General features: G+C 43.7%; 1 protein-coding gene across 1 annotated transcript in view; it reads left to right on the forward strand.

Annotated features, from left to right (window-relative positions):
• The first annotated feature begins 1324 nt into the window (after window positions 1-1324).
• The window catches only part of LOC147114025 (uncharacterized), a 473948-nt gene continuing 462309 nt past the window's right edge, over window positions 1325-12963 (forward strand). Inside the window, exon 1 of the mRNA XM_085996182.1 lies at window positions 1325-1337. Within this exon, the coding sequence (XP_085852308.1) occupies window positions 1325-1337 (13 nt within the window). The remainder of the gene's footprint in view (window positions 1338-12963) is intronic.

Consider the following 12963-nt stretch of genomic DNA (forward strand, 5'->3'; position numbering starts at 1 on the left):
GCAAGTTCCGAGATTACTATAAATAACTTTAATCTTATATTCAAATCCTCGTGTAATAAAGGCCAACATACCATTTGCTAATTGCTTGCTGTACCTGCATGTTAAATTTCAGTGATTTGTGTACAAGGACACCCAGGTCCCTCTGAACACCAACATTTCCCAATCTCTCACCATTTAAAAATACTCTGCTTTTCTGTTTTCTCTACCAAAGTGGATAACTTCACATTTCTCCACATTATATTCCATTTGCCATGTTCTTGCCCACTCACTTAGCCTGTCTATATCCCCTTGAAGCCTCCTTGCATCCTCCTCACAACTTACATTCCCACCCAGCTTTGTATCATCAGCAAACTTGGATATATTACATTTGGTCCCCTCATCCAAATCATTGATGTAGTTTGTGAATAGCTGAGGCCCAAGCACTGATCCTTGCGGTACCCCACTAGTTACAGCCTGCCAACCCCAAAATGACCCGATGTTGAACTACATGGCCAAAACAGTAGAATATAAGTAAGAAGATATCAAATTGTATAGTGCTCTGATCAGACCTTGAATACTGCGTCCAGTTGTGGTTGCCAAGAAACAAGATAGACATTCAAGTGCTGGAGGTGGTGCAGAGAAGAGCTATAAGCCTGATCCCCAGGGTTTGAGTTATGAGGAAAGACTGCATAGACATGAGCTTTTAAACCTGAAAAGGAGTCATCTGAGAGGTGATCTTATAAAGATATGAGATTGTTATAGGTATAGAAAAGGTTAATCCAGAATGTTACTTTAAAATAAACTCCAAGAGTAGAATTTGGGGGACACTAGTACCAGATAATTTTAGGACTGAAATCAGGAGATTCTTCTTCATACAAAGAGGGATTAAATGTATGGAATAAACTTCCAGATAGAATAGTGGAGGAAAAGCCCCTGGAATCATTTAAGAAACAATTGGGTGCTACAGTGGGAGAAGGGGCGCATTGGAACCTCTCTGGATTGAAGAATTAAGATGGGATGAATTGCCTACCTCCTCTGTAATTATTCTGTGAGCTTGTGTCATCAATTACACAGAGCTTGAGAAGTCTCCCATTTCAGTGAATTGCATACTGCTAATTTTTCCCAGCCTCTATTCCTAGTATCCTGTTCAACAATGTTGAATATAGAATTACTCCCTTAAAGGGAGAAGAAAGTCCAAGGGAATACATTTTTGTTCAAAGTACTCCTACCTTTTATAGAAGAAAATAATAGACTCAACAACAGGGCTACAACTTCAAATTAGCCAGGGTGCAGCTCTGAAGGAAAAGGGTTAAATACTGGGGATGCAGATTCCCCACTCTTTAGCATGGTTTTCCAAGGTCAGACAGTTCTCAGGTCAGTTTAAAGTCGCTGCTGATTGCAATGGAGCCACTCTGATACCTTCACATAATTGACATCCCTAGGGTGGCACAGGAAGAATGGAGACCTAAGGTCTCTATGTTGTGAAGAAAACTGATATTTAAAAAAAAAAGTCAAAGAAATTTATGGAAAAAGTACTTTGAAGGAAAGGGCTGCCCTTGGAATTTCCCTCCCCTTTAAGTTCACACACCACTTATATGTAATCACATTCTGTTACTGTTGAAACTGCTCAAATACCTCTTCAATTATTGAAGTAGTTTAAGAGCCCATTCAACACACCTTTTTATCCCATTTATGTAATGTGTTCTTTCCATATTAAAGCCTGCTATTTTGGGTCCTTGTGTATTTGGTTTTTGTGAATTACTATTTTCTCTTGCAGCAATTTAGAGTATTGGAAAGGCACTTAGCAAAAAAACTGCACAAGTGTATTTTTTCTCAGAATATTTCTTTTGGATAGCCCTGTTAGCATACTGATTCAAATGTGATGTATCATACTCTGTACTTTGTTACTCTAGTCAGTGTGCCGACTTAGAATCAATAATAAGCCATCCACTGGGGAAACAATTGAGATTTTTTTTCCTTGTTTGGTAGTGCTATAAATTAGAAGGAAAACCTTGAATTCTGCCAATGATCTCCTCTCTCAGTAGTGACATCTTAAATTTATAGGTTACAACTACACTAAGAAAAACAATTTACTTCAGTCAAACATTTTTAATTGATGGGGCTGGATTTTCATTGAGGAGTCGGGTAGGAGGCGGGACTACAACTTTCGGGGTTGTAGTCCCACCTCCATTGAGTTCTAGCCAACCCACGCGATTTTGACTTGATTGACCTTGTTGAACCCGCCCAGCGGGCTCAGCAGGCCAATTAAGGGCCACCCGGCAACAGGTGACATCACAGATTGATATTTCATCTGTTAGGAGCTTTTGACAGATGAAATATCAGCGTTTCACAGCTGTTTGAAGTTGTCAAACACTGACAATCTGTACTCTAAGTTAATTCCTTCCTCTCAGGCTGATTTAGAGATCTCCCCGGAACAGAAAGCTGAATGCTGCAATTTTGAAGGAAGGAAGGCTGTAAAGGTAAGTAAAGGTTAGTAGAACTTCTTTAAACACTTTACACACACCAAACACACTTAACTTTGCACTCATGCACCCATCACTCACCTGAACACCGGACATCTCGACCCCTCCAAGCCCTTCATCCCGACGGTCCGCCTCCTCTAACTTGCCGTGGTTTGGAGCTGTCAGGAATCCCACACTTCAACACTAAAAATAGGGATTAGGCTAAAAACTACCTGTTAACTACCTGTTAACAGGCAGTTAATTGGCACTAATCCCCTTCCCGCCTCGGGGAGGCAGGTCCCAGTGCGGGTTGGGTACCCGCCTCCTTTGAAACTGGCATGGAGGCGGGATGGGTTCGGGACCCCCGATTTCAGGATTTTAACCCCCACATGCCTCCAATCCCGCCTGCACAGCCCAATGAAAATCCTGCCCCTGGTGTCTATTCTCAATCAATGGGGAGAAAGTTGAAGAATTTTGAAACAGATTCCTACTTAGAGTGGATATTTGAACTAGGAACAATTGAACTGCTGTTCAAGTTCCCCAGTTCTGATGTTTCTACTCATTAAAGCATTGATTCTCCAAATAATGACCCGGATTTTGCTGTCAGCAGCAAACAAACGGCGCCAGCCATTCATTACTCTTACACTTGCCCACAGACCTTCTATGGGCTTTTGCGCTGGAACTTGCTGTGATTAGAAATCCATTTCAGCGTGGCGCCCTCTAAAAGGGATCTTTCATCTGTGTGAACAGGGAAAGCAACTGTGTATCTCCTTAACCAATCAGATTGAAGAATGAGGTGCACAGAGTCTGAACCAGGAGGTGTAAGTTAGAATAGTTAATTCAATGCCAAATCATGTACAGAAAGCGGAATAAAGAGAAGGAAAGAAAGATAGATTCAGAGACAGAGATGAAAGAGACAAAAAGAAAAAGTTTAAAAAAAAAACTTTTTATATTTTTAAATATCTCCAACAATAATTAAAATCTGAAGGAATGAGACTCAACACTTGTAAAAGTTCATTTTCAATGCCAGAGAGGTTGTTTGGCAGTAATTAAGACATAGCACGCTGTTAAAAATGTTCTTACACTGGAATGGACAAGCCCTAACTTTTACTGGTGATCTATTACATAAGTACAGCAACCTCACACTGTTCCATGTGTTTCAATGCCGAGTCTCTCGGTGAGATATGTTAGATCCGTGGTTCAGTGGATAAATAATTACACGGATGCTGTACATAAACAAATAACAGGTCTTTACTGGAGGAGAGTAATCTCTAGACTGGGGTACAGAGGCATGCGCACAGCTTATATACCGATGTGGTCACTGCCGGTACTACAGTATACAGGAGCTGTAAAAAGTAGTTCTGACTTAAAGCACATACACTACAATTCCTCCCTTTTTAGATTAATAATACCCCCTTAATATTCAAATAACAATTACATTTTTACATGTACATTCAATAACAAAAGTCCATTTATAGATTCAGTCTTTGGGGCGGCTTCCTGACCCTTTCGGGATAGCGCCTTTCCGGAGGTTCTTGTTCTTGGTGCAGAGGCGATTCTGACCCCCTTTCATCGGGTAGTTCATCGGGTTCCACTGCTACTGGGTCTGAAGTAGATACTACCGGTATGTCAGGTTCATCCCCAGGTACTCAAGACATGGGGTTGACGCATTCCTGTGATGCTAAGATCTGATCGACGTGGCATCTCACAATGTTCTCCCTGACATCCACTGTGTACATTAATGGCCCCTGCCTTGTACATATCGTTCCGGGTTGCCACTTCTCTGTTCGATAGTCGCGGGCCAAGACTGGTTGCCCTACATTGAAGCTCCTTGTCGGCTTCTCGTTGATGTGCTGGAATTGTTTGTCCTCAACATTTCTTCGCACATTTGGTCTGAGCAAGTCCAGACGAGATCTCAACCTTCGGTTAAAGAACATCATGGCCGGGGTCTGGTTGGTAACTGCATGTGTCGCATTTTGGTAGGCTAATAAGAAATTGTCCATCTTATGCTGTAGTGGAATTTCCTCGTCGCACATGGCCTTTATCGCCTTCTTAAAGGTTTGTACGAACCTCTCAGCCAATCCATTGGTGGCTGGATGATACGGGGCGGCTGTGTAATGCCTTACCCCATTCCTTTTCATGAATTTTTGGAACTCGTCGGACACAAACTGTGGTCCATTATCAGAGCAGATCTGCTCTGGCAACCCGTTTCTGGCAAATATGGTCCGTAGGACTGCAATCGTTTTCTCTGTAGTGGTTGAAGACATCTTTATCACCTCAGGCCACTTTGAATGAGCATCCACTGTTATTAAGAACATTGAGTCCATGAATGGACCAGTGAAATCAATGTGTACCCATTGCCATGGAGAGGAGGGCCACTCCCATGGGTGTAGAGGAGCATGTGGTGGTGCATTTTGGACCTTCTGGCATCCTAAGCAGCTCTTAGTTAGGTCTTCGATTTGTTGATCGATTCCCTGCCACCACACATAAGCCCTAGCTAGGCTTTTCATTTTCACTCTCCCCAGATGACCTTCATGTAGCTCACTTAGCACTCTCTCCCTTAACTTGGGTGGAATCACCACTCTGGATCCACACATCACTGTCCCCTGGCATACTGACAGCTGTTCTCTTCTGGATGAGAATGCTGGCAACAGTGAGTCGCCATGTGTTGGCCATCCCCTCACTGTCAATTCATATACCCGTGACAGCGTCGGATCATTGCGGGTCTCCTTCTCTATATCCGCGTTTGTTACTGGCAATCGTTCAATTATCGACGAATAAAATATCTCGATAGGGTCCACTGCTGGTGCTTCCTCCACAGTAGGCAGTGGCAGGCGCGATAGCCCATCAGCGTTCCCATGCTGTCTCGTGCCTTTATATTCTATTTCATATTGATTCGCCCCTAGAAACAGGGACCATCTTTGTAGCCGCTGTGCAGTCATTACTGGCACGCCCTTCTTAGGATTAAAGATGGAGACAAGTGGTTGGTGGTCAGTCAGCAAGGTGAACTTCTGTCCATGCAGATAGTGGTTGAATTTTTTTACTCCCCATACTAGGCTGAGGGCCTCCCTGTCAATCTGGGTGTAGTTGCGCTCGGCTGAGGTTAGTGACCGAGACGCAAAGGCTACTGGCCTCTCCAACCCATCTGGGAATTTGTGCGACAGCACCGCTCCAATGCCAACCGAATTGGTAGTGCTGGGTTGAAATGGGCCAACACCTCTTTTGATGTGATCAATTCTTTACACTTCTGGAAAGCTCGTCTACGTTCGTCATCCCACTTCCATGGTACCCCTGTTTGCAGTAGGGTGTTCAGCGTGTGTAATACCGTAGACAAATTTGGTAAGAACTTGTGGTAATAGTTTACCAGCCCAAGGAACGACCTCAGTTGTGACACATTTTCCGGTGCTGGAGCCTTGACTACTGCCTCTATCTTGTCAGGGGACTTATGTAACCCCTCTTCATCGATGACGTGGCCGCAATACGAGATCTGTTTCTGGAAAAACTCGCATTTGTGGCGATTAGCTTGTAGCCCATATTCCTTTAATCTGGCGAGCACCTTCTCCAAGTTAGCGAGGTGATCACCGTCATTTTCGCCCATGACCAAGATGTCATCCAAATAACACTGGGTCCCTGGAATCCCTTGCAGGACCTGATCCATCGCCCTTTACCAGATAGCCGGAGCCGAGGCTACTCCAAACACCAGCCGGTTGTATTGATAGAGACCTTTATGGGTGTTGATCGTAAGGTAATGTTTCGAAGCTTCTTCTACCTCCATTTGCAAGTACGCCTGGGCTAGATCAATTTTGGTGAAGTGTTTACCACCAGATAGTGAGGCAAAAATATCCTCAATTCGTGGAAGCGGATATTGCGCCGTGTGAAGGACTGGGTTCACTGTCACCTTAAAATCCCCACAGATGCGGACCTTCTTTGGTTCCCCAGGCGTATTACTCAACTACCTCTTCATTACAGGAATGACGGGTGTAGCCCACTCGCTCCAGTCCACTTTGGACAGTACTCCTGAACGTTCCAACCCTTCCAGCTCTGCTTCAACCGCTGGTCTGATCGCATAAGGCACTGGTCTGGCCTTCAGAAACTTTGGGCTTGCATTATCCTCTATTTCAATTGTTGCTGTTATTCCTTTTAGTGTTCCTAGTCCCTCCTGGAACACTTCTTTTGCATCAGTTAGCATTTTTGACAGTCGTCCAGGTGTGACATCGTCATCCTTTTTGGCCTCCACCTTCAGTGCCTGTATGGAATGCCAATCTAAATGTATCTTCCGGAGCCATTCACGTCCTAGCAGTGGTGGTCCTCCATTTGGCAATACATAGATATCCATTTTAGGTATTTCCTGACCTTTATATGTCACTTTCACCCTTATTTTTCCTTTGGGGTAGACTTTTTGCCCCGTATACGTCTTCAAGACAACCTCTGTAGCTTTCAAGGGTATGTGTGAAAATAGCCGCTTGTAGTCTCTTTGATTTATGACTGTTAGAGCTGACCCTGTGTCCAATTTCATTTCCACTTGGACTCCGTCTATCTTGAGTGTAACCCAGATAGTCTGGTGATCCTCCATTTCGGTTACATTATGTAGTTTCAGACAACCCAGCTCCTTGCTTCCGGAGTCTGTGTCACTTTTCTGTTCGTCTGAACCACTGTCCATCACCTGGTGTACCTTTTTGTACTTCTCCTGTGGAGGTTTCTTACTGTTGGTTTTCTTCCCAGACCTGCAGACTCTTGCTATGTGTCCTGCTTTCCCACACTGTCTGCACACTTGGTCCTTGAACCAACAATCTTTCTGGTCATGTGTTGTTCTGCCGCAGCGATAGCACTTCCCTGTTCCATAGGTCATTTCGTTGGTGCCATATTCTTGCGGTCTCCATTGTATCTCTGCAGCGCCCCTTGCGGCTGCTTCGTGTGATACTGCCATACTGAAAGCTTTGTCCAGCGTAAGGTCCTTTCCTGATAGAAGCCGTTTCTGGGTTCCTTCACTTTGTAGCCCACACACAAACTTGTCCCTTAACGTGTCTGCTAGTCCCGCTCCAAACTGGCAGTATTTTGATAGCTTGCGCAGTTCCGTTAGGTACTCAGCATTGCTTTCGTCTTTGTGTTGGTTCCTTTTATGGAACTTAAATCGTTCTGCTATCAGCAGTGGTGTGGGGTTTAAGTGGTCCTGTAGGATTTCTACTATGCTTTCAAAATTCTTGTTTTCCGGCTTCTCTGGGGTTATTAGATTTCGCAATAACCCATAAGTTTTTGCACCCATGGAATTTAACAGAACCAGTGCTTTATTAGCATCTGGCACTTCATTCGCCCTGCAGTACACCTCAATACGTTCCACATATGTCGCCCAATCTTCGACTTCATTGTCGAACGTAGAGATACTGCCACTCTTCGGCATCCTTGGTTGTGCGTTAACTATCACCAATGGCGCCTCCCGTGCTTCCCCTTCTTCTCCGCTGGCACAAAATGGCGTCTCCCGCGCTTTCCTTCCTTCCCGCGCTCGCCCGTCTTCTCCGCTGTGGCTTCGCAAAATGGCGTCTCCCGCGCTCTTCTTCTCCGCGGCTCAATGGCGCCTCCCGCGCTCTCCCTGCTTCTCCGCAGCTGAATGGCGTCTCCCCTTGCTTCGCCCCGCGGACCCTGATCAGCCCGTGATCCCTGGCTGTGCTCTGCGCGTTCTTCTCTTGATATTTGTCGACGCCGCTCAGTCTAGAACCCGGGTGTTTCTTACCCTCTCTCCGGTTTGCAGTATTTTTCCTCGACGCCGCTCGGTGATCAACCCCCGGCTGTGCCCTGCTCTCTTCACCCTCTCTCACCCCGTCGACGCTGCCCGGCTCTCTCTGCCGTCGGTCGGCTCCAGCCGCCGCTGCTCGGGAAGGGTCTGCTCTGGACCTGTCGTCGGTCTCTTACTGCTCGTTGTGGCTGGGGAACCAAGCCCGGCTCTCCACAGCCTCCCCAGCGAAGTTGGATCTCTGCCTGACTGCTGGGCGGTTGCTCGCGGTCGATGCCCGTGTTCCTGGACTCGACTATTTTTATTTATTTTTATGTTGCAGGTAGATTTGCATCAACACTCGTCGCCACTGTTAGATCCGTGGTTCAGTGGATAAATAATTACACGGATGCTGTACATAAACAAATAACAGGTCTTTACTGGAGGAGGGTAATCTCTAGACTGGGGTACAGAGGCATGCGCACAGCTTATATACCGGTGTGGTCACTGCCGGTACTACAGTATACAGGAGCTGTAAAAAGTAGTTCTGACTTAAAGCACATACACTACAAGATACAGCTATAGTGAAGCTTCTGGAGGAGCAGGGCAACTCGGACAGCAACTTCCTCATTTCGTGTTCAACTGTGCATGTGTGGTCACCGGAAGTTGCCGTCTGGTTTACTCTTTAATAATGGTGAGCACTGATAGCCTCACTATTATTTTTATTGCAAAGTCCGGGCCATAATGATTTTAAACAATAGTGTAAGTGGCTTAAGCAAAAGGGAGCTCAAAGACATGCTGTAAAAAAGTGGTTTATGTAGCCAACTTTGCATTCCCGAAATACACAATATTCTTCTGAAATAAGATTTAAGAAATAAAATTTAATATCAAGTATAATAGATGTTTATACAGTATTACAAATTCTGTTTTTGAAAAAAGGTATTTCTACTGTTACTATGTTAATTTATAACAGATGTATGCAGAAGAACAGCTCTCAGAAGACAGGGTACTGACTTGTCTGCCAGTTTAGTTATTTAAATGATCAATTATGATGAAAACCTTTTGCTTGGGATCAATGGGGGAGATTTATGTCTGCGCATAAAGCATGACCCGGGTAGAATGCAAAGAGAATCGCATGCTTGTAATAAAGCCTACCCAATTTTCCCTTCTGTAGTGGCTCCTTCCTGCCCATTGGATGCAGCACAGAGCAGAAAATTGGTCAGGAGAATGACATGCCCACAACAAAGCCTGCCTAACCTTTCTTCCGTAATGCCTTCTCGTTGCCTACTTTTCCTCTATTATGCTCTGCCCCGGCGATGCTTTATGCCTGGGGTGAAGATGAAAATGTACCCCAGCATTGTACCATGCTTAATCATCAAAAATCAACAGATACTCTGTAGGAATAGATGTGAAGTTTCTCGGGGTAGATTTTAATCTTTACTGCCTGAGCATTAAGTAGCACCTGGGCAGAGTGCACAAAGGAAAATTGGGTGTGGAGGATCCATTATATAAGGAAAATCAGGCAGCTTTATTATATACATGCAGCCCACAATGCCTAATTTTCATTCCATTTAAACCTTATTTCAACTGCAGCAACCGAGAACACTAAGAAAGTATTGTCAAAAAATAGTAACTAAAAATGTTAAAATGTTGCACTCCCCTGCAACAAACACAAATGAAGGAAAAAAATACAACTAAATATCATTGCTAAATAGAAAAAAAATATGCAATCTTATTTTATAACATTAATCACACTTTAAGAATCCAATTTGAGCTGGCCACATCAATGGATTTGTCATGCGCCTATTTTGTGTGGCAGCACCAGGTGCGGAGCAGGCTAAAAATGTGAAATCTGCTGGAGACCCATATGCATAATGGTCATGTGGTTCATGCTCACCTGCAACACAGCCTCTCCAAAAGCCCAAATTTTCTTCTCTTAAAAGGTTGCACAATGTGCCTCCGGTGTACAAGCCTGCTGTCCCAATTTTACAAACATCTTCCATCCAGAGTGAAGCCTTATAAAATCAGCCCTCTAAAATCCATTAACATGGGTTGAAATTAGTAAACACTTAGAAAGGCATGAAACGGAAAACATCAGAATGGATTTGGTGAAAGGAAGGTCATTGTTTACTAATTTAAGTGAATTTTCTGAAGAAATCAGAGTGTATAGATAAAGGAAATATGGTGGATATTGTGTATATAGATTTTCAGAAAGCATTTGAAAAGAGACTTGTTGGTGGGTAAAGTTTTAGAAACAATAATCAAGGAAAAAATTAACGGCCACTTGGAGAGGCTAAACTAATTAAGGAGAGCCAACACGGATTTGTAAAAGGAAGATTGTGTTTCACTAATCTAATTGAATTTTTTGATGAAGTAACAGGGAGGATTAATGAAGGGAATGCAATGGATGTTGACTACATGGATTGTTGGAAGGCGTTTGACAAAGTACCACATAGACAGCTGGTTAACAAAATTGAGGCTCATGGAATAGGTGGGTCAGTGGCAGCTTGGATAAGGAATTCGCTTAAGGACAGAAAACAGCAAGTTGTGGTAAATGGCTGTTTTTCAGACTGGAGGATGGTAGACAGTGGTGTTCCCCAAGGGTCAGTGCTGGGGCCACTGCTTTTTTTGATATGTATAAATGACCTGGATATTGGAATACAGAGTAGAATTTCTAAATTTGCCGATGACCCCAAACTTGGGGTGTGTGGCAAACAGTGATGATGATACCAATTGACTGCAACAGGACATAGAAAGGATAGCAGAATGGGAAGACAAGTGGCTGATGGAATTTAATACAGAGAAGTGTGAGGTGATGCATTTTGGCAGAAGGAACAGGGAGAGGCAATATACACTTAATGGCACAGTTTTAAAGAGTGTGCAGGAATAGAGGGACCTGGGAGTTAATGTGCATAGGTCCCTGAAGGTGGTGGGGCATACTGAGTGAGTGGTTAGCAAAGCATATGGGAGCTTGGGCTTCATAAATAGAGGCATTGAGTACAAAAGTAGAGAAGTTATGCTGAACCTTTATAAAGCGCTGATTAGGCCACAACTGGAGTATTGCGTCCAGTTCTGGTCACCACACTTTAGGAAGGATGTGAAGGCCCTTGAGAGGGTGCAGAGGAGGTTTACCAGAATGGTTCTGGGGATGGGGGATCTTAGCTACAAGGACTGGTTGGAGAAGCTGGATTTGTTTTCATTAGAGCAAAGGAGGTTGAGGGGTGATTTGATAGAGGTGTACAAGATTATGGCAGGTTTGGATAGGTTAGACGGGGAAAGGCTGTTCCCACTAGTTGATGGTACAAGGACTAGGGGACACAGATTTAAGGTTTTGGGCAAGAGATACAGGGGGGGATGTGAGGAAAAACTTTTTTTATGCAGCGAACAGCGAGGACCTGGAACTCGCTGCCGACGGAAGTGGTGGAAGCGGAGACACTCAATGTTTTCAAGGGGAGACTGGATAGGCACTTGAGGGAAATAAACTTGCAGGACTACGGGGATAGAGCGGGGAAATGGGACTGACTGGATTGCTCTACAGAGAACCGGCATGGAGTTGATGGGCAGAATGGCCTCCTTCTGTGCCTCTAAAATTTAGGCTGATGACAGTTAAGTGCCTTCAGCCTTAATCCACATGAATAGAAGAATGGCTAGGAGACAGAAAGCAAAGATTACAAGTAAATAGATGTTTTTTCAGGTTGGTAGGATGTATGCCCAGGAATCTTTGCTGTGATCTCTTTATCTTACCAAATGAGAGGAAATAACAAACTGTGAGGAAGATTACAAGAGGACATCAACAGGTTAGCAGAGTGAGCAAGTAGGCAGCAGATGTAATTCAATACAGAGAAATGTGGAGTAATGTTTTTTGGGAAAAAGAGCAATGAAAGGAAGTATACCCTAAATGGTAAGACCGTTAACAGAATGGAGGAACAGTGAAGTCTAGCGGTGCAGATATATAGATCTTTAATTGTCAGAAAGCAGGTAGAAAAAGCTTTATAAAAAAAAACGAAAGGTTTAATAAATGGGGCATTGATTATAAAAAAAAAAGGAAGTGATGTGCTTGTGTAAGAAATTGATTTGGCCACAGTTGGAGTATTGTGTGCAATTCTGGGCACTCCATTATGGGATATTAGAACCATGGAAGAGTACAGCAAAATTCATTAAAATTATACTAGGAAAGAGAAGTTAAAGTTATGAAAAATGGCTTGAAAATTGCATTTGTTTCCTACTAGAAAAGCAAAGGTTAAGGGGGTGGGGGGGAGAGGCGGGTAATCTAATAGAGGCTTTTCAAATTATGAGGTTTTCATAGAATAAATTAGAAAATGGAATGCTTTACCACAAATAACTATTGATGCAGAGACTATAAAATCAATTTAAAAAGAATTGGATACATATTTGAAATAGAATAATGTGAAAGGATACAGGCAAGGCCGGGGAACTGAGATTAGAATTGATAGCTCCACCGTTGAAGAGCTAGCTGACATGATGGGCTGAATGGCCTCCTTCTGTTCTAAAATTTGTATGATTCTTGTAAGGTGCTTCGAGCACCTTTGTGCCATGTGCAGCCCAACCATTTAGCTAAATGTATCTTAGATGAACACTCATACACAAGTCTCCCTGTCTACCTTGGTATTTCTGCAGCTACGCCCTCTTGGTTTGTATCCTCCGCTGGCCTTTACTGAGCATTGTCCTCTTCATCCATAGTTAGGCTTCTATGAGTTGAAAAATTGTGGAGCATGTAGCAGACAACTATGATCTTGTAGAGCCTCAAATGAGGGAAGCTGTACTGTAAGGCTGTCCAGACATCTGAAGTGCTGC

This window comes from Somniosus microcephalus, chromosome 8 (assembly GCF_052327205.1).
Source record: "Somniosus microcephalus isolate GS21.2 chromosome 8, FLI_Smic_1.0, whole genome shotgun sequence".
Lineage (NCBI taxonomy): Eukaryota > Metazoa > Chordata > Chondrichthyes > Squaliformes > Somniosidae > Somniosus > Somniosus microcephalus.